The sequence below is a fragment of the Centropristis striata genome, chromosome 2 (assembly GCF_030273125.1).
Source record: "Centropristis striata isolate RG_2023a ecotype Rhode Island chromosome 2, C.striata_1.0, whole genome shotgun sequence".
NCBI lineage: Eukaryota > Metazoa > Chordata > Actinopteri > Perciformes > Serranidae > Centropristis > Centropristis striata.
The window spans coordinates 19,715,433-19,741,812 of record NC_081518.1 but is presented as its reverse complement, the minus strand read 5'-3'; the positions used below and the strand labels follow the sequence as shown (position 1 = coordinate 19,741,812).

Here is a 26,380-nt window from a genome sequence, read left to right as displayed (position 1 = left end):
GCTGCTTGTAGCTTTAATTTATCTTGTTTTAAGAGTTAATTTCTTATTTTAAGCGTGCCCTCAGATTTAGTGTTTTTATCTTGTTTTTAGACACACCTTTTTTGCAGTGAAGCTATGACTGAAGCCAGAGGCTGCAGAGCGACGTTAGTAGAAACTAGGTGTAGTTTTCTGAATCACACACTACAAAACATCCAGTGACACATGGACCTATGTTTGATTTTTAACACGTTTCAGTGGCTGAAGCTTTGGCAGTTCAACACATGGACTGGCTGATGGAACCAGCTCTCCACAGAGACACACAAGTGGAAATAACTGCACATGTAAAATTATATATCATTAAGTGTATTCAAAAACAAATCAAGAAAAATGCAAACTATCCATCCATCCATCCATTTTCTAATCTCACTGAATTACACAACCACTTTAAGATACAACCAGTGCGTTCATCATTCTGTTAACAGGAAACCAGTTCATTGCTGGCTATGTTAACCACAATATATATTACACATAGAAATGAACACTTGAGGCAAACAGTTCAGGCAGTTTATGAGTGCAACAATTATCTAATTCATTCCACATAAGGCAAGGCGTTGTATGTTTTTAAAGCGAAGCAGCTGAGTATCATTTATTTACAGGTCATTATCAAAATATTGCTTCATCTGTCAAATAAAAATATTCTCAGTTGACTTGCTGATTGACTGTTGAGCTCCACAGAAAGTCTGGAGATCGTCCAGTGAAATGATGAAGGGTGAGAGAAACTGTTGGAAATGTTGAGGAGGAACAGCCTGCAGGTAACAGTGCTCTCATTGGTCCTCATCAGAATCCTGCTTACTCCTCAGGTGACTCTCCTGCACCTCCAGCTCCTCAGCACTCACCATGGCAGGACTGATAGCAGCGTACCTCGTCCCGTGGAACTGACGCAAGTGAATCTGTGTAGAAAAAGCAAGCTGCATCATTAAAAAAACCTAAAGACAAAAAAATGAAAGCCACAAATCAAATCAGACACAAAATATTAGTGAATAAGTGGATCTCCGAGTTATGACCTTCCACTTTGTATTATCAACTCACTATGAAATTTGACTTTTTTTTATGAAAATGAAGGAAGTAAGAAATGTTTTTGCTAATCTGGTAGGTGGAAATATGCCTACACCTATTCTGCCCTACCAAGCCTAACTGCAGTAACTACATTTTTGGTCGAAATTGAGTTGTAACTAAAAAATGAACCCTTGATGTCTGTTTCATCTTGTGACAAAGTTTTAGAACAAAAATTGCAGTAACTACAAAATCCAACTCTGTGGTAGGTGGAATTACTACAGTCTGCTTTGGATCTCTCTCTCTCTCTCTCGCTCTCTCTGTCTGATTTCTAAGTGGATGTATGGAGGTTTATTCAGGTTTATTTGGACATTAGAGATAATGACATCCTCTGGAAGTGGAAGTCAGACTGAATGACATCTACATGTGTTTCATATCTGTGTGTTCATACTTTGGCTGCCTTTTATTTGAAATCTTCGACATATTGAGCTTAACAAGTTGTGAATGCATTGCATGCCATCATTGATTTATACTATAAAAGTGTATCATGAAAGTCGAGCAGTAAGGAATGAGCCGGCCACCCATCACACACTGCATCAACTCGTCCAGTCAACTGATGAACAGAAGTAAATTAAAGACCTGTGAGCAGCCAGTATCATAGAGAACTTTATCATACAGAGCTCAGAGCAATCAGACCAACCTGTGTTTCCACATTAAAGAATATAAATCAAACACCGGGCCCACAACAGACTGAGTCTATCAGTGACAACACCACATACACTGTTAGTTATGTCCACCTGAAGGATTAACGTGTGCCTCTGCAGACCAAGGTTATAGTTAATGAAAAGTAACGAAATAACGAAAACTAGAATTGAAAAAACATTTTCGTTAACTGAAATAAAAATAAAAACAAGAGTTTTAAAAAACGATAACTAACTGAAACTGTATTGTGTGGTTACAAAACTAACTAAAATTATAGTGAAAATGTCCTTAGTTTTCATCTTTGTCAAATTTTTTCATACATAATCCTTTTTGCTTGATATGAAATCTATTTCATCTATCTGGTTTTATGACTTAATAAACTTATTGGGGCTGAGATGGATCAGACAAAGGAAATAAAGGCAACATTTATTATGACATCTTTGAATCTCGCACCCAACAAATACATGGGGTATTTGTTGGGTGCGAGATTCAAAGATACAAAAAACTAAAACTAACAATGCCACCATACCTCAGGACTTTAGTAAACTGGTCACATAGTAATTATCCAACACGCTCTAGTGATTAATGCTTAAAGCTCAATGTTCCCCGGACTAATACTGAATTTGCGAAAACTGCTTTCAGTTTTTCTGCTGCATCTACCTGGAACATTTTACAACATTCGCTCAAACTCAACTATAACTATGGGCCAGCTCAAAACTATGATCATAAATAACTCTGCCTTTCACTGTAACTGTTTTTAATGTTTTTGCATGTGTTTTGTCTGTGCAGTCATTTGCAATGTGACATCATTGCAAATGAGGGGTTGCCCTCAATGATTCCTCGAGAAAATAAATAAAGGATAAATAAAATGAAAATGAATTGTAAACACTAAAACTAATATTAACTAAAACTAAGTGTTTCCAAAAAAAAAAACGAATTAAAACTAGCAAACACAGTCTAAAAACTCATTAAAACTAAGTGAATTTGAAAACAAAAATTGACAACGAAATCAAAACTAAAACTAATGAAAAATCCAAAACTATTATAACCTTGCTGCAGACTGCAATTGACAGAGCAGTAAATGATGAAGCAGTGTACCTGTATGTACAGGTTGACCTCAGCGCTCCTGCACAGGTAAGGGAAGTTTCCTCCTGTTTTCAGATGAGCTCTTCTTGCGTTTGGATACAGTTTATACATCTCCTCCTTGGCCTCCAGCGATAGGGCGCTCTGATCAAACACCTCAAGACCATTGAGAGAAAACAGGTCTTTCAGGTTATTGTGGTCGAAATATAGTAGAATGGACAGTTGACTGAGAGAGATGGTTTATCACTTACATCTATAATGGTCACAGCAACATCTTTTATTTTGTGTGGCTCCACATAAGAATTCTGACAGTTGAGGGTTAGCCGCGATGCTAACTCACTTTGGTTCAGACTCTCCAACTAAAGCACACACAACACATGGAGATTAACATTCAAACACAAAGATGTTAAGGCATCACATATCTGTACTTAAAGGAACAGAGTACTGAAAGGGAATGAATCTGTGTGGAATAGATCAACATTTTGGAAAAATGAATCATTATAGGTGAAGAAGACGGCAGGCTTTGTCAATCAATTGCTTTTAAAAACAGGTCCTACGCACATTATTAATGGAAAGATGTCAATGGTAGATGTCACATATAAGGGTGATTCTCATGAAGCCAGTCTAAGCTATCTCTGTGAAGATTTTAAGGACATACTTTATTAAACTAAATATATTTCACTTTTATATGAATTAACAATATAGCCATAATGAGGCACAATTCATTGTTTTGTGTTAAAATAATATTTTCTATATTTTTAAACATATTTTTGATTCACAAATTAATTACCATAATGCGTCCAGAAAAAAAAATGTCATTGTTTCTCCACACTTATACAATAAATATTTAATAAACTTTATAAAAATAGATTTGTTATAGATTTGTTTAAAAATGTATAATTTAACAGAATATAATCAAACATAATGGTTTTTAACAATGTATAAAGAAGAAAATCTGAATGAAAATTGATGAGAATAAATGGTTAAATGTTAAGGTAATGATAGAACTAACCCTAACCCTATTTATCCAAAAACCCATTCAAAATCCTCATTGAGTTTGAGAGGATAGACCCCAGGGCACTAAAATGCTAACTTACTTCCTGGTTTAAGAACTCATTCTCGTGGCGCCCTATTCCAGTGTTGAAAGTGTATAAAGACTTAAAACAATATTATATGAGAATATGAAAACCATTTCCATCTTCAATTATGTCTCATAAGTTGTTCCTGCAATTTTTGGGTTGATACCATTTGTGTGACCTGAGCTCAACATTTCTGTTGTCTCTATGTAACAGTCTGCCTTCAGTAGGTAGAGCTGGACAGGAGAACTCGCCTTGACGGACTCCTTTAGCCATTCAGAGTACAAAAACATGTGACCCTATCATGTTGCGCTGCTCAATGGATACATGGGATAGCCCAGGGGTCGGCAACCTTTGCTAACAGAAGAGCCATTGTTGGCCAAAATAAGAGAAAAATATCATAATGGAGCCGCATACCTTATTTTGAGCCTTACTATGAAGATGAAACAGCCTATTAAGTCTAAATGAACCAACCCATAATACTAATAGGTCATAGTGTACTGAATATACATAAGCTGAATAGCAAAATATCTTTCAAGTACCATTTGAGAATGCACTATTTAAATATGTGAGTAGGGATTGGACTGTATGAATGTAATAATGAATGTAATATTTATGAATGTAATAACTTATTTGAATAATTTGTGATGATTTTTAATGATGTCTACAATGTTTCATTGTTTCTACATCATCGTTAAGTGATTTTTTTATTTTTATTTTTTTTTTGACCCCAGGAAGACTAGCTCGTCCCACTTTGGTGACAGCTAATGGGGATCCTTTTAACAATAAACAATAAACAATAATGAGCATTTATTAATATGATTTTGTCAGAATGCAGCCCGAGGACCAAGATGCAAATGAGAGGCTGGACACCAAAAATATGTCAGGAGATTTGGAATTGAAGGAAAAACTCAAAACTAAACTTGATGTTGGCAAAATTCAGAGGGTAAGATGCCGAGCCGTAGACTTTATTACTCTATGGTCACATTTTATTTGACTAAAAATGTATGTAAAAATAACATAAAATGTAATGCCGTATATAAGCAACACTTTTTTTATAATTCAGGAATACCAATTGCTTTGGGCCTACACCAACAATCAATAGTAATTAAGATGTAAAGAGAATAGAAAATAAATTTCATTTGGTATAATTTTTTTGTCGCAGCCACATGGAGCCACTGCAGACGGCCTGAAGAGCCTCATGTGGCCCCAGAGCTGCAGGTAGCCTACCCCTGGGATAGCCCAATCCATTGTGGCTGCAGCGATAAATCAATTAAACTACTGATAAAAATAGTTGGCAACAAATATCTTTATGGAATAGTTGGGTCATTGTCATGATGCATAGCATCGTAAACGTTAATGCTGAGTTTCAAACGTTTCAGCTAATTAGCGTAAGCTAAATCTGTCGTCTCTGGCAGATTTCTGTCCGTTTTGAACGACAAATACACAATTACAGGTTAAATAAAAAACAGATAAAACAGACATTCTTTACACTTGTTTTCTCTTTGTTATGTGATGGATCATTGCAACATAGTCAAGCTAACACTTGATACAGCTATAGTTAATAGAAAAAAAAAAATGAGACGGACGGACGGAAAAAGTGTGTCTGTCATTTTTTAAACTAACCTAAACTAATTGTAATTGTGCTTTTGTCTGTGAAAGCTGACACAAATCTGACAGAGACAGCTAATTTAGCTAACATTAACATTGCTCTAGGTCTTTAGTTTGTGGCTATAAGTCCCATGAGGCTGTGATTATTTAGGGATCACAGGTCAAGTTTCACTGCAATGAAATGCTACAATGGGAACTCACACATGAATATGATTGAGCTTATTGAATCCACAAGAGTCCAAGCTTTCCAGTTATACCCAATTTATGTAATTCCAACACTTTTTAGGGACCCCAGTATGCAGAAATATTCAAATGCAATAAAAGAATAATGTAAATGTAATGTAATGCTAATATTTAGCTTCACATCTTGCCAAAAATGAATTGAGAAGAGGTACTTGGTTCACTGTAGCGACACAATACTCTAACATAAACCACCTGACCACTTACCCGGTCAACCATGAAGTCGATTGCATCTGCCATTTTAGGGTCCACAGGTCCTTTAGCAAAGTTCCCCAAAACAATCTTCTTCAACATGAAAGCTGGCATCAGCCAGAAACTGAGGAGGAACATGTAAAACAATGCATAAACAACGAAAGTAAACAAGTAAATGTTGAGAGGAAAGTCTGTGATGGAATCATTAAAAACTACCTGTTTGCTGTCCACGTCTGATTAAAGATGGAGGTATCGCTGAATGAATTACACAGTATCAGTGAGTGCACTCTGGGAGACTTGTGTGTGCACTCTGCAAATTTCTGAGCCAGGAATCCACCCAGAGAGGCACCAAACAGATGGACCTGAACACAAAGATACTCTATTACAAGATGATCAGGGATTACAAGATGCACCTGTGATATGAAAAGGTATACACTTCCTTTCTTCAAAGTGGGTGTAGTCTGTATATTGAAAATTATAATAATAATAATAATGATACGCAGCCATTTCAGAACAGAAGTGCTCGGCATCCAATCACCAAGGTTATAATAGTTTTGGTTTTTTCATTAGTTTTAGTTTTAATTTCGTTGTCAATTTTTGTTTTCAAATTCATTTCGTTTTAACAAGTTTTTAGTGTGTGTTTGCTAGTTTTTTTTTATTGGGGTATTTGTTGGGTGCCAGATTCAATAAGGTCACAATAAATGTTGTCTTTATTTCCTTTGTCTGATCCATCTCAGCCCCAATAAGTTAATTAAGTCACAAAACCAGATGGATGAAATAGGTTTCATATCAACCAAAAGATATGAAAAAAGTTGATGAAGACGAAAACGAAGGACATTTTCACTACAATTTTAGTTAGTTTTTTAACCACAAAATACAGTTTCAGTTAGTTATCATTTTCTTTTTAAAACTGTTGTTTTTATTTTTATTTCAGTTAATGAAAACGTTTTTTCAATTCTTGTTTTTGTTATTTCGTTAGTTTTCGTTGACTATAATAACCTTGCCAATCACCAAAAAATAAAGAAATATCCAAAAAACTTTTGAAACCAAATCAAACCATGGATTTAATTGTGCTCCTATAAGTCTTTGTGTCTCAATGTGGTATTCTGGGGGGGGTTTCTGACCACTTTTTATCAATTCAAGTAAGAAAAGAAAAGGTCAAATTTAGCACCAAATTAGTGCAAAGAATGGTATCAGCCCTAAAAATAACTTATTCGACATACTTTCGCCATGTACTCATATCATAATGTTTTAAATTTTTAAATTTAATTAAGAAATTGATCAATTATGGAGTTTATTTACTAGCCTTATTCAAGAGCAGGAATTTCCGTTTGAGCGCATGACGACTTGATTACTTGATTTTTTTACTTGATTGAGTCTTTGGTGTAAAATTGGTGAAAGTTGGTATAAGTTGTTTTTTGTTTTAAACTGTAGATGGGTACTGTAGCGCCACCATCAGGATGATCAGCCTACAATGCCAGTTGAGCACTGCTCCGGACAAGTTAGGTGTTCAGCATGAGTTACCATGGCCAATGTACCCCAGTAGGAAGTAACCCTGAAGTTAGCTCGCTAACTGCAAGTCCTGCTATATAGCATAGGTCCCGTAGGGGTGTGAAGGACAAAACAACACACACACTTACTTTATCGAGCTGCAGGTGATCGAGAAGCTTCCTGAAGCCATCACAGAACTCCATGAGATCCCAATACACTGGATACTGCAGCTGGAACACACACACACACACACACACACACACACACACACACACACACACACACAAACACACACACACACACACACACACACACACACACACACACACACACACACACACACACACACACAGTTTTTTATGCATTATGCACACAACACAGTCTGACATTTGACCCCAGAATAAGATAAAGAAAAACTCAATTCTATCTTGATTATGATTATAATTGCTGTAAGTTTGTCCAGTGTGTCAGAGTCAAAGCAAGATATTTGAATGGAGAAAAGAAAGAGCAGATGATTCCATAATGAAAATAACTGAGTTGCATTTTTAGTAGATATGGAGCTGTAAAAGCAGAAGATGTGACATGTTGACACATGCTGAAGCTGCAGTGTGTTTACACGGACTGGCTCACCGAGATGACTCTGTAGCCCCACCCTGTCAGAGCCAGCACCTGCTGGAAGAACACCTCAGCTGTCCCACTGACTGGAGGGAGGAGGATGATGGGACACCTGATGCTCTTTGGGCCGGCATCGTACAGTGACCACACCTTACTGTCATCATCATCGACAATAATCTGGTGGAGAAAGAAACGCAGAGTGAGAAAAATACATCCTGGCCCCTAAAGGGATAGTTTGGATTCTTTTAAATAACTGAAGAGATTGTACTGTAGTGGTTTGACAGTACCGGTGTGCCAGCCGGAGTTAATAGGACAATTTTTCTTTTCTATTTTGATTTGTCAAAATTACACAGGACCCATGCAGGGTCCCTACTAACAACCAGAAATCATGTATGACCATTTCAAAAGGTGACCCATTAAACAAAAAACACACAAACAAGAATTTGCAATATAACACAGTGTATTATACAATTAAGTGTCCAAAAATCAACCCATAGTTCAAACAACCAAAACACACAAAAAAGTCCTCGTCGGGTACCCAATAAATAAACAAAATCATCAGTTTTTTGGAAATAAAGTTGGTGAGCCAAAACCCAAACTAAGTCTTAACCGATCCCCGATATGTGCTGCCGTTTTTTTTGGGCCGATTTTTTTGGGCCGATTCTTGAAGCCGATATTGCCTTTACTCCCTCCATTTACATGATAAAAATGACACAATGATAACAAATGTTACACAAGTCTCAATTTAAACAAAAAAGAAACATTTATTAACAAAGGAAACCAAACATATTAACAGTTGGATAGCAAACAATGTGTACTTTGTTCTAGGTCTCGAGGTGGTGGCGCCTCAGATGATCCACATATTTGATGTTTTTCTTTTTTCCCGTATCAGCACCCAGCTCATCAGAGAATGGCAGATGTTGCAAAATGCAAATATCGACCCGATATATCGGTCGACCCTTTACTGTGGTGTGTTTACATTGATATTTCTCCTGACAGGCTTTGTGAGGACATCAGACTTGGCACACATACACACAGACACAAGCAGGGAAAGAAGACGGATAGCAGAGAGCAGGGAGACACACACACTCACAGACATACATACACACACACACACACACACACATACGCAGACACCACACACACATAGACACCACACACAGACAGACACAGACACACACCACACACACACACACACACACACACCACACACAAACAGACACCACACACACACACACACACACACCACACACAAACAGACACCACACACACACACACACACACAGACACCACACACAGACACAGAAACACAGACACCACAAACACACAGACACACAGACACACACACACACACACTTTTTTATGCATTATACACAACACAGTCTGACCTTTGACCCCAGAATCAGATAAGGAAAAACTAGAAGAAACTAGCAGGCGAGGTGGGAATGGCAGAGAGAGAGAGAAAGGCAGCCTAGATCCTTCTGAACTCACGTTAAAGGAGTTTAGAACACGGGCGGTGGAGGAAGCTGACAGACGACGCAAGTCAGAATTAGATAAATAATGGACAGGAAAAAAAGGCAGGTAAGCTACAGACTGCCACACCTGGTCCCTGGTACATGACAGCTACCCTACGCCCTCCTTGCCCCAAACTGATCCAGGGCGAGCACCAGTCCAACCTCAACAACGGCTGCAGCCCCCTGCTAGTGGAAGGCCAAGACACAAACACATGCTTTCTTTGTGGGCAGCCAGGCCATTGGAGCAGAACTTATCCCCTGACACATCGCCCTGGGAGAGGTAGAAGTAGAGGGCTTACCCCACCAGACTTACACCTCAAATAAAAGGAGAGCAGAAAACCTCTTAGATATCTGAAATTTCTGCACATTGGGCACAAAACAAACAAACCAAAAAAAAAAGTCTGATTAATGTTATTCTCTGCCTGCCAAAATGTATGATAATAATTGCATAAAACTGTTAAAAATTAACGGGAGTGTGATCACATGTAAAGGTTGAAAACACATAGACTCACATGAGGAGAGGGTCAACTAGAAAATTTCTAAAGAAATTTTGATTGTGTGCTTGCCTCTGGACCGTGACTCTCGTGGCTTATCAAAAGGGGCAGGGATTAAACAGGGACTTTCTGCTGAGTGCACTGACACCTCGTACAAGTCTCTAGGACAAACGGTTCACTAGTTAGTAAAGGGGGCGTGGCTAATAAAAAGGGGCGGGGTAATCAATCACCAGTTAAACAGGGACTCTATGCCGAGTAATCTGACACCTCATACAAGTTTCTAGGACAAACGGTTCATTGGATATGAAAGGGGGCGTGGCTAATCAAAAAGGGCGGGAATTTATGAAATATTGTTATGTATAAGTGGTCAGTGATGAACCATCATCATGCTTGACAAGTTTGAGGAAGATTGGACAATCTATGGTCAAGTTATAAGGTCTCATGTTTTATGAAGTCTGTTCACTTAGAGTAAACTGACAGTTATCAGTTAGAATGTCTGTGTTGGAGGAGGGAGGGGGGAGGGGGGAGGCTTTGGTAGCTAAGCAACCACGTGGCCAGGTGGAGTCGACCAATAAGAGCAGAGCAATCAACTGAAATTAACTGCTGTTGGAGACAGTTCCGCAGACAGAGGTGGACAAACTGAAAATTCTGGCCTTGAACAGAAAGCATTTTTGGCAAAACCATAATACCTATCATTGATCCGACTTCACTTTGAGCGTCCTGAGTTCTTCCTCAACGTCTACATATATTTTTTTTTAAGAAAAGTGAAAAAATAGCTTTGTTAGAGCGAATTAAAAAAACTCTTACATCTCCTTTTTTGAGATATCTTCCTGCGTTTTTAATATGGGACTCAATGGGGCAGTTGGTGCTTTTTGTTGGTGCATCTGGGCGTCCTCCGCCCAAACTATAACTCTGACAGCTTTACCAGAGGATTGTGAGTGAGAGGACAAATTTTCCTACGTTTCTATGTATAAATTATTTCTGTAGAGTGAAATTTGCGGCCTGGAGTGCAGTTTTCAAATTTATTTTTTGACAATTCGTTCTCTCCCTCTACACTCTGCTTGATGACATCACCACTCTAGACTCTCCATAGGGTTACATTGGGGGGATTTTTTGATGTGTTTTTGCCCAATAATTTGAAAACAGTTTGTCGAAACCCTTATAAAAGTCATAGCACACTTGTCATGGGCGAGCCGGTCGGTTTGATACCTTTTTTGTGTACGTGCGGCCAAAACTCTGGGAGGAGTAGTCGACCGAAAAATGACACGGAAGAAACGTAAGAATAAGAACTAGAAAATTTCTAAAGAAATTTTGATTGTGTGCTTGCCTCTGGCCCATCATTCTCGTGGCTCAAATCAACAGTCAAACAGGGACTCTGTCCTGAGTTCACAGACACCTCATACAAGTCTGTAGGACAAACGGTTCACAAGTTAGTAAAAGGGGGCGTGGTCACTCAAAGGGGGCGTGGATTGAATCAGCAGTTAAATAGGGACTCTGTCCTGAGTTCACAGACACCTCATACAAGTTTCTAGGACAAACGGTTCATTAGTTATGAAAGGGGGCGTGGCTAATCAAAAAGGGCGGGAATTTATGAAACATTATTATGTATAAGTGGTCAGTGATGAACCATCATCATGCTTGGCAAGTTTGAGGAAGATTGGACAATGTATGGTCAAGTTATAAGGTCTCATGTTTTATGAAGTCTGTTTACTTAGAGTAAACTGACAGTTATCAGTTAGAATGTCTGTGTTGGAGGAGGGAGGGGGGAGGGGGGAGGCTTTGGTAGCTAAGCAACCACGTGGCCAGATGGAGTCGACCAATAAGAGCAGAGCAATCAACTGAAATTAACTGCTGTTGGAGACAGTTCCACAGACAGAGGTGGACAAACTGAAAATTCTGGCCTCGAACAGAAAGCATTTTTGGCAAAACCATAATACCTATCATTGATCCGACTTCACTTGGGCGTCCTGAGTTCTTCCTCAACGTCTACATATATTTTTTTTTAAGAAAAATGAAAAAATAGCTTTGTTAGAGCGATTTAAAAAAACACTTACATCTACTTTTTTATGAAATCTTCCTGCGTTTTTAATATGGGAGCCAATGAGGCAGTTGGTGCGTTTTGTTTGAGCATCTGTGCGTCCTGCGCCAAAACTATAACTCTGACAGCTTTACCAGAGGATTGTGAGTGAGAGGACAAATTTTCCTACGTTTCTATGTATAAATTATTTCTGTAGAGTGAAATTTGCGGCCTGGAGCGCAGTTTTCAAATTTATTTTTTGACAATTCGTTCTCTCCCTCTACACTCTGTTTGATGACATCACCACTCTAGATTCTCCATAGGGTTACATTGGGGTGATTTTTTGACGTGTTTTTGCCCAATAATTTGAAAACCGTTTGTCGAAACCCTTATAAAAGTCATAGCACACTTGTCATGGGTGAGCCGGTCGATTTGATACCATTCTTGTGTATGTGAGGCCAAAACTCTGGGAGGAGTAGTCGACCGAAAAATGACACGGAAGAAACGGAAGAATAACTAGAAAATTCCTAAAGAAATTTTGATTGTGTGCTTGCCTCTGGACCGTGACTCTCGTGGCTTATCAAAAGGGGCACGGATTAAACAGGGACTCTATGCTGAGTAATCTGACATCTTATACAAGTTTCTAGGACAAACGATTCATTAGTTAGTAAAAGGGGGCGTGGCTAATAAAAAGGGCGGGAATTTATGAATTATTGTTATGTAGAACTGAAAAGTGATGAACCATCATCATGCATGACAAGTTTGAGGCAGATTGGACAATGTATGGTCAAGTTATAAGGTCTCGTGTTTTATGAAGAAAACGCCATGTTTGTTTACTTAGAGTAAACTGACAGTTATCAGTTAGAATGTCTGTGTTGGAGGAGGGAGGGGGGGGGGGCTTTGGTAGCTAAGCAACCACATGGCCAGGTGGAGTCGACCAATCAGAGCAGAGCAATCAACTGAAATTAACTGACGATGGAGACAGTTCCATCAAAGTGAGCAGACAGAGGTTGACAAACTTGAAATTCTGGCCTCGAACAGAAAGCATTTTCGGCAAAACCATAATACCTATCATTGATCCGACTTCACTTTGAGCGTCCTGAGTTCTTCCTGAACATCTACATATGTTTTTTTTTAAGAAAAATGAAAAAATAGCTTTGTTAGAGCGATTTTAAAAAACTGTTAAATTTTTTTTTTGAGAAATCTTCCTTCATTTTTAATATGGGAGCCGATGCGGCAGTTGGTGCATTTTGTTTGAGCATCTGTGCGTCCTGCGCCCAAACTATAACTCTGACAGCTTTACCAGAGGATTGTGAGTGAGAGGACAAATTTTCCTACGTTTCTATGTATAAATTATTTCTGTAGAGTGAAATTTGCGGCCTGGAGCGCAGTTTTCAAATTTATTTTTTGACAATTCTTTCTCTCCCTCTACACTCTGTTTGATGACTGCTCCACTCTAGACTCTCCATAGGGTTACATTGGGGGGATTTTTTGACGTGTTTTTGCCCAATAATTTGAAAACCGTTTGTCGAAACCCTTATAAAAGTCATAGCACACTTGTCATGGGCGAGCCGGTCGATTTGATACCTTTTTCGTGTATGTGCGGCCAAAACTCTGGGAGGAGTAGTCGACCGAAAAATGACACGGAAGAAACGGAAGAATAACTAGAAAATTTCTAAAGAAATTTTGATTGTGTGCTTGCCTCTGGACCATCATTCTCGTGGCTCAAATCAACAGTCAAACTGGGACTCTGTCCTGAGTTCACAGACACCTCATACAAGTCTGTAGGACAAACGGTTCACAAGTTAGTAAAAGGGGGCGTGGTCACTCAAAGGGGGCGTGGCTTGAATCAGCAGTTAAACAGGGACTCTGTCCTGAGTTCACAGACACCTCATACAAGTATCTAGGAGAAACGGTTCATTAGTTATGAAAGGGGGCGTGGCTAATCAAAAAGGGCGGGAATTTATGAAACATTGTTATGTATAAGTGGTCAGTGATGAACCATCATTATGCTTGGCAAGTTTGAGGAAGATTGGACAATGTATGGTCAAGTTATTAGGTCTGTTTACTTAGAGTAAACTGACAGTTATCAGTTAGAATGTCTGTGAGGGAGGGGGGAGGGGGGAGGCTTTGGTAGCTAAGCAACCACGTGGCCAGGTGGAGTCGACCAATAAGAGCAGAGCAATCAACTGAAATTAACTGCTGTTGGAGAAAGTTCCGCAGACAGAGGTGGACAAACTGAAAATTCTGGCCTTGAACAGAAAGCATTTTTGGCAAAACCATAATACCTATCATTGATCCGACTTCACTTTGAGCGTCCTGAGTTCTTCCTCAACGTCTACATATATTTTTTTTAAAGAAAAATGAAAAAATAGCTTTGTTAGAGCGAATTCAAAAAACTCTTACATCTCCTTTTTTGAGATATCATCCTGCGTTTTTAATATGGGAGCCAATGAGGCTGTTTTTGGGTTTTGGTGGTGCATCTCTGCATCTCACGCCTAAACTATAACTCTGACAGCTTTACCAGAGGATTGTGAGTGAGAGGACAAATTTTCCTACGTTTCTATGTATAAATTATTTCTGTAGAGTGAAATTTGCGGCCTGGAGCGCAGTTTTCAAATTTATTTTTGGACAATTCGTTCTCTCCCTCTACACTCTGTTTGGTGACATCACCACTCTGGACTCTCCATAGGGTTACATTGGGGGGATTTTTTGACGTGTTTTTGCCCAATAATTTGAAAACCGTTTGTCGAAACCCTTATAAAAGTCATAGCACCCTTGTCATGGGTGAGCCGGTCGATTTGATACCTTTTTTGTGTATGTGTGGCCAAAACTCTGGGAGGAGTAGTCGACCGAAAAATGACACGGAAGAAACGGAAGAAGAATAAGCCCGGTGAATAATAGTTAGTGTGCTTTTGCAAGCACACAAAATAAGCCCGAGGAATAACAATTAGTGTGCTTTTGCAAGCAAGCACACAAAATAAAAATAGTCCCGGTGAATAGTAGTTAGTGTGCTTTTGCAAGCAAGCACACAAAATAAGCCCGGTGAATAGTAGTTAGTGTGCTTTTGCAAGCAAGCACACAAAACTAGAAAATTTCTAAAGAAATTTTGATTGTGTGCTTGCCTCTGGACCGTCACTCTTGTGGCTCAAATGAACAGTTAAACAGGGACTCTGTCCTGAGTTCACAGACACCTCATCCAAATCTGTAGGCCAAACGGTTCAAAAGTTAGTAAAAGGGGCGTGGCTACTCAAGGGGGTGTGGCTTTAATCAGCAGTTGAACAGGGACTCTGTCCTGAGTTCACAGACACCTCATACAAGTCTCTAGGACAAACGGTTCATTGGTTATGAAAGGGGGCGTGGCTAATCAAAAGGGCGGGACTTTATGAAATATTTTTATGTAGAGATGGTCAGTGATGAACCATCATCATGCATAACAAGTTTGAGGCAGATTGGACAATGTATGGTCAAGTTATAAGGTCTCAAAAATGCCATGTCTGTGACAGAGTTAACTGTTTTCAGTTAAAATGTCTGTGTTGGAGGAGTGGGGGGCTGGGGGAGGCTTTGGTAGCTAAGCAACCCGGTGGCCAGGTGGGGTCGACCAATCACAGCAGAGCAATCAACGGAATGTTCGGGAAGAGTGGCCAGAGGTGGAAAAACTGAAATTTCTGGCCTCGAACAGAAAGCATTTTTGACAAAACCATAATACCTATCATTGATCCGACTTCACTTTGAGCGTCCTGAGTTCTTCCTGAACATCTAGATATGTTTTTTTTAAGAAAGATGAAAAAATAGCTTTGTTAGAGCGATCTGAAAAAACTGTTGAATTTTTTTTTTGATAAATCTTCCTGCATTTTTAATATGGGAGCCAATGAGGCAGTTGGTGCATAAGTGCATCTGTGCGTCCTGCGCCAAAACTATAACTCTGACAGCTTTACCAGAGGATTGTGAGTGAGAGGACAAATTTTCCTACGTTTCTATGTATAAATTATTTCTGTAGAGTGAAATTTGCGGCCTGGAGCGCAGTTTTCAAATTTATTTTTTGACAATTCTTTCTCTCCCTCTACACTCTGTTTGATGACATCACCACTCTAGACTCTCCATAGGGTTACATTGGGGGGATTTTTTGACGTGTTTTTGCCCAATAATTTGAAAACCGTTTGTCGAAACCCTTATAAAAGTCATAGCACACTTGTCATGGGCGAGCCCGTCGGTTTGATACCTTTTTTGTATGTGCGACCAAAACTCTGGGAGGAGTAGTCGACCGAAAAAACACCACGGAAGAAACGGAAGAATAAAAATAAAAAGAAATAGTCCCGGTGAATAGTAGTTAGTGTGCTTTTGCAAGCAAGCACACAAAATAAAAATAGTCCCGGTGAATAGTAGTTAGTGTGCTTTTGCAAGCAAGCACACAAAATAAGCCCGGTGAATAGTAGTTAGTGTGCTTTTGCAAGCAAGCACACAAAATAAATGTCCTAGAATGATACAATTGGAAATATAAAGACATGAAATTCATCTTATAAATGAATTGCCTCTGCACAGGTTGTCTGCTAAAACTATAGGACATACTTTATGTATTTATAGATGCCTTGTGTGGAAATACCATGACATGAACTAATTTTTTACTTAATAAACAGAAGAAGACAGAATCTCCTGTGGAGCGTTAGAGAATAAGCTCTTGTGTATGAGGACACAAGCACAAGTTTGTTATTTTTCATGTGAATGTGGGGAGGGTTTCGCTACTTGAAAGATATTTTTACTGTGAAAAATTCAGGATCATTCAGGCTGTCTTTTTATCAGTTCTGGGTTATGCTGATGTCATCTATAGACATGCCTCTGCCTCCACTCCCACCTCAGATTCATCACTGGTGACAGTTACTCCACCATCATTGACTCCTATACAACAAGGTGGGATGGGCACCTTTATCTGTGAGACATGCACTGGTTCCTCTTCATTTGTAAAGTATTGATAGGCGACATGCCACCATACCTCAGCACCTTTTTAAACTGGTCACATAGTAACTATCCAACACGCTCTAGTGATTAATGCTTAATGCTCAATGTTCCCCGGACGAATACTTCAGTTTAAACTCAACACAGTTATAACTATGGGCCAGTTTAAAACTATGATAACCAATAACTAAATGAACAATGATGACCAATAACTAAACTATGATAACCAAAAACTAAACTATGATAACCAATAACTAAATGATGATAACCAATAACTAAACTATGATAACCAATAACTAAACTATGATAAACAAAAACTAAACTATGATAAACAAAAACTAAACTATGATAACAATAACTAAACCATGCTAGCCAAAAACTAAACTATGATAACCAATAACTAAACTATTATAACCAATAACTAAACTATGATAACCAATAACTAAACTATGATAACCAAAAACTAAACTATGATAACCAATAACTAAACTATGATAACCAATAACTAAACTATGATAAACAAAAACTAAACTATGATAACAATAACTAAACTATGATAACCAATAACTCAGCTTTGATAACCAAAAACTAAACTACGATAAACAAAAACTAAACTACGATAACAATAACTAAACTATGATAACCAATAACTAAACTATGATTGCCAAAAACAAAACTATGCTAGCCAAAAACTAAACTATGATAACCAATAACTAATCTATGATAACCAATAACTAAACTTTGATAAACAAAAACTAAACTATGATAACAATAACTAAACTATGATAACCAATAACTAAACTATGATAACCAAAAACTAAACTATGATAACAATAACTAAACGATGATAACCAATAACTAAACTATGATAACCAAAAACTAAACTATGATAACAATAACTAAACTATGATAACCAATAACTAAACTATGATAACCAAAAACTAAACTATGATAACCAATAAATAAACTATGATAACAATAACTAAACTATGATAACCAATAACTAAACTATGATAACCAAAAACTGGACATCCAAGTATCAAAGTATATAGCTAAGTAACTATACAAGAAAGTCCTACTTCATTAAATATAGCATAGGATAATATGTGAATACACAGATTTTAAGCCTTTCAATTTTCAAAAATCACAACTTAATCAGTTAGAAAATGAATATCATTATGAACTGTGAGTATTTTCCAAGGGGGAGTTTAATTTAAAAATTAAGGATTTTTCTGTGATCCACATTTACAGTTGGAGTCTTTACAATAATGTTTTATAATGTTTATTTTGTTTGATCAACAGAGATTCAGTTTACTGAGATAAAAAAAACAAGAGAAGCATTGAATCCTCACATCTGAGGAGCTGGGAGCAGCAAATGTTTAACAAGTTTGTGTTTGATTAAATCAAATCCCGATTCAATTACCAAGTTGATTACTTTTTACTGTCAACTGACTAATTCATTGACTAATCGCTTCAGCTTCCAACTTCCATCCACCTGATGTTATGCAGACCGGACCTAATTCACCATCTGTTCTAGAGGGGACTTTGCTTCTGGTGTGTGTGTGTGTGTGTGTGTGTGTGTCTTCTGTATGTGTGTTTTCATATGTGTTGCCCCACTTCTGTACATTTTTGCATATTTTACTAATGCTGCTCATAACTGTGTTTAATACAGCAAGCCCATGTTTGATTAATAGCACAACTTTGTTGTCACAGAGAGAAACTGAAATAAATAAAACAGGCCAATCAATAATACTGATCAGGTCTTCATTTGAAATGTCTATGTACCTGAATTACATTAGTCTTCAACCTCAGTTTAGTCTGACTGCCATAAATACTAAACAATGGTTATTTAACTTATGTTACACACAAACTGTGTGTGTGTGTGTGTGCGTGTGTGTGTGTGTGTGTGTGTGTGTGTGTGTGTGTGTGTGTCTGCATGTTACCTCACTTCAGGCAAAATTTGTGAAAGGCAAAATGTGTCAAAATACCTTCTGAATGAACATTGTTGTGCTGCAGACTAAAATATATCGATATATTTATAAATGTGATATGGAATTATACCATATCGCATATATTGATATAGTTCAAATTTGCGAAAATGTACATAAAAATCCCTTACAGGATTAAAATTCAGAAAATAAATGAATATAATATTTGATATTTATGATTATGACTGGTGTAGATTTTAAAAAATAAACTATGAAACGAGAAAATAATATTAATGTAGAAAATTTCTAAAGCTTGATTTTGGAAAAACACTTGGTTGTACGAGTGTGTTTGAGTGAAACCAGAGTCAAATTTAGTTTTGTTTAAGATATTTTTTTATTCAAATGTGCACTTTATGGAGCTTTAATTTTTTAAAAAGGCGCTCCTGTTGTTATACAGTATGTACGTTCACTTAAATGCTTTCAATAAAACTACTTATGACATGTCATATTTGGCTTTGACTTTGACTGAGCATTTGCTCTCACTTTGCAATAAAAATATCAGGATATATATCGTATATCGATAATCAGCCTAAATATATTGGGATATGAGTTTTGGCCCATATCGCCCAGCCCTACTGCAGACAAAATGGTTCTCTTAGTCACTGCAGTATGATTTATCATATCACAATCGCGTATCACAATATCAGTCAGAAACAACTGCATTTATATTATTTTCCTAAAACCGTGCAGCACTAATGTATTGTATTGGTCAAATGTATTTGTGTTTGTAAAACTTGTAGTTCATCTGCAGTTAGCAGTTTTATTGTGTGAAATGTTTGTTTGTTTGTTTTTATTTAGATCCCCATTAGCTTTTGCAAAGCAGCATATATTCTTCCTGTGGTCTATCATCATATTACAGTGTGACAGATACAATGTAGAAATACACAGAATGATAACAGACATGACATACATTAAAGGAATACATAACATAAAACAAAAAGAACACACAGACAATACATAATTACATTTCACATAAAACATGGATGACATCACAAAACAAAACAACACAAAAAGACAGCTGCATCAATTAAAGTTGATATTTAGATAATTTATTTTAAGTTGTTTTTTAAAGCTATAGATTTAATTGAGTAATGATAAGGGAGTGAGTTCCACTGTTGCATTGCCCTATATATAATATATATATATATATACAGTATATATAACTGTACGTTGAATCATAGTCTTGGATCTTGGTAAAGTGAAACAACCTCCAACTGCATGCCTTGTTGAATAATTATGTGCTTCTGAACTGAAAGACAAATTTCTATCAATAATAAGAGGTGATTTTGTTATTATGACATTCTTAATAAACACCATCAGTAATGACAACAATCTAGTTTTTACATCTAACCAACCTAATGTTTGTGCATTTTAATAACATTAGTTCTTCATCCACAAGAAAGAGAGATTCCTCTTTCTTTGTGATTCCTTCCATGTTTGTAAGTGTTTGTAATAGAATCATTTGCACGCTAAGTGTTGTTGTGTACTTGTTGTTGCACCATCACAAGTTAATAATCAGGAGATACTTACTCTTTTCAGGGGTACTGTGCTTCTGAACCAGTTGTAGTCAGGAGACACTTTAATCTCCTCCATCTGAGGACACATTGACAGGAAACAAAGCGTTAACGTGATATAACTTGCCCAGTTCAGCTGACTAACACCTGACTGTTAACTAGCTTCACTGTTACTGTTGGTGATAACATCAACATGGATGTGTGGCCGTTAGCACCGTTACGCTACAAACTGAACAGAAGGTTATTTGCTAGGTGTAAATAAGATTTGTGGGCTCTATTACCGTGTTGTTGTGGATGTTAGTCACCGTGTCCCAGGAATTTTATCCATATTTAGGAAGCATTTTCTCAGCCGCTGCCTGCTGCTGCCTGGTCATATGACTCCGATAAAATACACTTCCGCAATGCTTCTGCCACCGCCTACAACGACTGTCTGTCTGTTTGTCTGCCTGCCTGTCTGTCTGCCTGTCTGTCTTTCTGTCTTACACAAGAGCTACTGTAAGCCTACTGCTCCATGTCGTAGGTTAGCTACAGTGTATTTACAGGACCTATCTGTCGCCTTCCGGAACGGTTTGTCTCGTTAACAGAAACAGCCAGGGCCAGTGTGGGCTTCGTTTACGCATGCGCAAACAAACATTTCCTGTGCATTTGCTCGTGTTTGAGTTTTCCTGCTAATACTATCATATACATGTATATCTATGATCATATCAACATGATTCAATACATTCTATGTAGAATCTCGTTGCATTCACCTTCACTTATTATTTTTTCTTCTTTTTTTATTTTTTATAGATATATACTTTTTATTGAAAAACCAATATTGGTGACAATGACTTATCAGCACGGTTACAAAAGATTGTTCTTATTTATTTATTTTTCTATACACACATAAGCCCCCCACCCCAACTGGACCAAAATAATAATAATAACAATAATAAAAATAAACAAAAAGAGAAGGGTTAATTATAGGTGTCTTAGACATAATAAATAATAAAAATAATAATAATTTAACAAAATGAAAACACCAATAAATGAATAGGATTTCAATGAGGGACAACATGACTTCAGAGCTCTGTATGACCGGCCAAGTGTGGTTATACAAGTGTGGTTATACAAGTGTGTTTAAGTGAAACCAGAGTCAAATTTATTTTTGTTTAAGATTTTTTATATTTAAATGTGCACTTTATGGAGCTTTAATTTTTTAAAAAGGCGCTCCTGTTATACAGTATTTATGTTCAATTAACTAAACGTTTCAATAAAACTACTTGTGGCATGTCATATCTGAATTTGGCTTTGACTGAACATTTGCTCTCACTTTGCGATAAAAATATCAGGATTTTTATTGAAAAAACAATATTAGTGACAATGACCTATCAGCATGGTTACAAAAGATTGTTCTTATTTATTTATTTTTCTATACACACATAACCCCCCCACCCCGACTGGACCAAAATAATAATAATAACAATAAAAATAAACAAAAAGAGAAGGCTTAATTATAGGTGTCTTAGACATAATAAAAAATAATAATAATTTAAGAAAATTAAAACACCAATAAATGAATAGGATTTCAATGAGGGACAACATGACTTCAGAGCTCTGTATGACCGGCCAAGTGTGCCTTAGTGTGGGCCCAAACCACAAGACTCTATAGACTCCTGAAATCTTCTGATTTAATCCATTAATGTCTTGGGAAGCTCTTGGAGATTACTGAAGTATGACAAAAGAGGTTCCCAAACAAATTGAAATTTGTCTGAGCATCTTATAGCAAATGTAATCTTCTCCAAATGTAAAAACAGCATTACATCTTTCAGCCACTGTGCTGCAGTGGGTGGCATATTTGACTTCCATTTGAGTAATTCTACTAATTTATATTTATTTATGTGATGGTGACTCTCTAACTGCTCAGTTGTAACCTTCTGTCCCTTGGAAGAATTGCAACATTCAGTTCACAAACTAGAAGTAATGGTGTGGGACATGAAAATTGAAAAGGAACATATACCATAGTTAAATCAACCTCTGATGGAAATCAGACATGACATTAATGACAGTCAGGAACATGGATACCGGAATACAAAGGAGTTTTAGGTCCAAAATACAGAGTACCTTAGAGATCAGCTCAGAGACACTATGAAATGGCTACAACAGCATCACTCAAAACTCTTAAAGATATACATTGGGTTCTGTCCCCCAAGGTTGAGATAATCCGCCGGCTGCAGGAAGAAATAACTTCTTGTAGCCTTAAGCTACACAGTGTCTATGAGGAGGTTACTGCAGTAAGACAACCACTCTACATGATTTTACTTCAATCCAATCCAATTCACTTTATTTGTATAGCACACTTAAACAACAAAAACATCTCCACAGTGCTGTTCATAGAATCAACAATAAAACAAACATTTCCATATAACAATCAGCAATAAATAATAAGTGTATTACTCTAAAATGATGCTATAAATAAAACAATAAATCAAACAGATAGTAAAATAAATAAAAGACGTAGTTTTTACATTACATTACATTACATGTCATTTAGCAGACGCTTTTGTCCAAAGCGACTTACAATAAGTGCATTCAACCTGATGGTACTAGACATAGACCATAGGAATCGAGTAAGTACATAACTTTAAGAGCTAACTGTCATTGCTACAGGAGTGCTATATGTTAAAGAAGAAAAGAATAGAAAAGAAGAAGAAGAAGAAGAGCAATTTTTTTTTTTTTTTTTTTTTTTTTTTTAATATATATATGTGTTAGGTGACCATGGCTTAACCGAGGTATTGTTGGAAGAGATAGGTCTTCAGCCTGCGGCGGAAGATGTACAGGCTGTCTGAGGTCCTGATGTCGGTGGGGAGCTCGTTCCACCATTTGGGAGCCAAGACAGAGAAAAGTCTGGAGGTGGTTTTGAGGCGAGTTGACCCGCGGAGGGTGGGAGTCGCCAGCTGTTTGGCTGATGCAGAGCGGAGAGGACGGGCAGGGGTGTAGAGTTTGACAAGGTCCTGGATGTAAGTAGGACCTGAACCATTAGCAGCAGAGTACGCCAGAGCTAGAGTCTTGAAGCGTATCCGAGCAGCCACAGGTAGCCAGTGCAGGGAGCGGAGGAGGGGTGTTGTGTGTGAAAATTTGGGAAGATTGAAGACCAGTCGAGCAGCTGCATTCTGGATGAGTTGCAGAGGTCGGATGGCTTTGGCAGGCAGACCTGCCATGAGGGAGTTGCAGTAGTCCAGGCGTGAGATGACCAGTGCCTGGACCAGGACCTGAGCTGCCTTCTGAGTGAGAAACGGACGGATTCTCCTGATGTTATGCAGCAAGAATCTGCAAGATCTGGTGGTGGCGGTGATGTTTGTGGAGAGGGACAGTTGGTTGTCAAGAGTCACGCCAAGGTTCTTGGCGGTTTCTGTGGAGACAACCACTGTGTTCTGCACAGTGATGTGGAGGTCAGTGGTGGGGGAGCCCTTCCCTGGGAGGTAGAGTAGCTCAGTCTTTCCCAGGTTGAGTTTGAGGTGGTGCGAGGACATCCACTGGGAGATGTCAGCCAGACATGCAGAGATACGTGCTGCTGCCTGTGTTTCAGACTGGGGAAATGAGAAGATTAGCTGGGTGTCGTCGGCATAGCTATGATAGGAGAAGCCATGTGAGTGGATGAGGGAGCCAAGGGAGTTGGTGTAAATCGAGAAGAGGAGCGGACCAAGGACCGAGCCTTGAGGGACCCCGGTGGTGAGTAGACAGGGTTCTGAAACAGAACCCCTCCAAGTTACACGGAAGGTGCGGTCCTTGAGGTAGGATTTGAGCAGAGACAAGGCAGAGCCAGATACTCCCAGGTGATGAAGGGTGGAGATGAGGATCTGGTGATCCACAGTGTCAAAAGCTGCAGAGAGGTCCAGTAGAACCACAACAGATGAGAGAGAGGCTGCCTTCGCCTTGTGAAGCTGTTCAGTCACAGCGAGAAGGGCAGTCTCTGTTGACAATGTAATGTAATGTAATGTAATGTAACGTAGTTTGAAGTAGTAAAAGAAATAAAAGACACAGAGGACCACAAAACGTTGCACAGCCATCCATCAGCCCTTGCAAAACTTGCGCAGAGCTTCTATTTTTGACAGACGATGGAGCACGGCGCATCAATTCAGCACAGAGCTGAGACCATGTGAACCAGTAACTCTGCCGCTGAGACCATGCGAACCAGTAACTCTGCCGCTGAGACCATGCAAACCAGTAACTCTGCCGCTGAGACCATGTGAACCGATAACTCTGTCGCTGAGACCATGTGAACCAGTAACTCTGCCTCTGAGACCATGCGAACCAGTAACTCTACCGCTATGACCATGCGAACCGGCGACTGCCACTGAGATCATGCGAACCGGTGACTCTGTCTCTGAGAGACCATGTGAACCGGTGACTCTGTCGCTGAGACCATGTGAACCAGTTACTCTGCCGCTGAGACCATGTGAAACAGTAACTCTGACGCTGAAACCATGTGAACCGATGACTCTGTCGCTGAGACCATGTGAACCAGTAACTTTGTCACTGAGACCATGTGAACCAGTAACTTTGTCACTGAGACCATGTGAACCAGTAACTTTGTCACTGAGACCATGTGAACCAGTAACTGTGCCGCTGAGACCATGCGAACTGGCGACTGCGACTGAGACCATGCGAACCGGCGACTGCCACTGAGACCATGCGAACCGGCGACTGCGACTGAGACCATGCGAAACTGCGACTGCCTCTGAGACCATGTGAACCAGTAACTCTGCCTCTGAGACCATGCGAACCGGCGACTGCCACTGAGACCATGCGAACCGGCGACTGCCACTGAGACCATGTGAACCAGTAACTCTGCCTCTGAGACCATGCGAACCGGCGACTGCCACTGAGACCAATGCGAAACGGCGACTGCCACTGAGACCATGTGAACCTGCGACTGCTACTGAGACCATGCGAGATGAGGAAGACCTCTTTTTAGTTTTAGACTTAACTTTTCTTTTCTATTTGTTTTCACATAATTTCATATGAAAAATACTATATAGAAACAATTTCTTTAAATGAGATTAGAATTTAAAGTAAAAAATAAATATTTCACCTGAAATTAATATATTATTAATGTGGGCTTATTAAGGATGTTTAACCCATCATTTCAGGACTGTCAATAATTTTTTATTTTGTCCAATGAGACTTGAAGTTTAATATTGTTTTTGTGGTAATCTACATTTGAATGTCATTATAGTTTTGTTTTAGAAGATAAAACTAATGTTGATTGCAAAATAAATGTCATTGAAAATAATGTTAATGTCATTGAAAGGCCTTGAAAATCTACCATTGCTTTTTTGTTTGTTTGATGTGCTTCTCTCTGGGTCAGGAATTGCAAAACTATCGTAAAATTTTGAAGCAACCAAGTAGATTGATAGTTGTGTATACAGATAGCTTTCCCCTGAGACGCCGGTGTTGGTCTCTTGCATGCAATGTTTAGACTTACCCTCTCCGCCCCCTCCCCAGCAACAACAATTACAAATCTCACAAAAGTTTTGTTAATCTAAAAAGTTACCATCAAGATGTAACCTCTCCTTGGATGGAAGTGTGTGCAATGGTTGGTTTAAAAAAAAAAAAGATGATGTTTAGTATGATTGACTTGCATTAAGTCATGTATTTAAATATACATTTCATGTTTGTGTTTGTTGAAATGGAATACAGACAATGTTTTGTGTATCACTTTGTGCAGAATTAACAATTGAAGAATTTTTAAAAAAGCTTATCTTTTCAACTGGGTCCAGAGGTCATCCAGCTGTTCTTGGACTGTGGGGGTGTCTGTATTTTCAGAACCTGATGACACACAATACCAAATGTATTCATACATTATAAATACTCAA

At 38.3% G+C, this 26,380-nt stretch overlaps 1 protein-coding gene across 1 annotated transcript; it reads right to left on the bottom strand.

The window, feature by feature from the left end:
- Positions 1-326: 326 nt before the first annotated feature.
- Positions 327-21,121, bottom strand: spg21 (SPG21 abhydrolase domain containing, maspardin). The gene is made up of 9 exons (XM_059358590.1): positions 20,804-21,121; positions 20,539-20,601; positions 8,058-8,219; positions 7,577-7,657; positions 6,153-6,298; positions 5,952-6,060; positions 3,069-3,176; positions 2,833-2,973; positions 327-929 (listed from the first exon to the last, which is right to left on the bottom strand). Exons 2-9 carry the CDS (start codon positions 20,599-20,601, stop codon positions 804-806), a joined length of 936 nt encoding a protein of 311 aa, XP_059214573.1. The 5' UTR covers positions 20,804-21,121; the 3' UTR covers positions 327-803.
- Positions 21,122-26,380: the final 5,259 nt, after the last annotated feature.

Bases quoted from the DNA above. Each gene is read 5' to 3' on its own strand.
- spg21 (XM_059358590.1), bottom strand. From the start codon at position 20,601: ATGGAGGAGATTAAAGTGTCTCCTGACTACAACTGGTTCAGAAGCACA. The intron at 7,658-8,057 runs GTGAGCCAGTCC...TGTGTGTTCCAG, and splicing joins GGGGCTACAGAGTCATCTCG to CTGCAGTATCCAGTGTATTG. The intron at 6,061-6,152 runs GTAGTTTTTAAT...GTTCCTCCTCAG, and splicing joins CAGACGTGGACAGCAAACAG to TTTCTGGCTGATGCCAGCTT.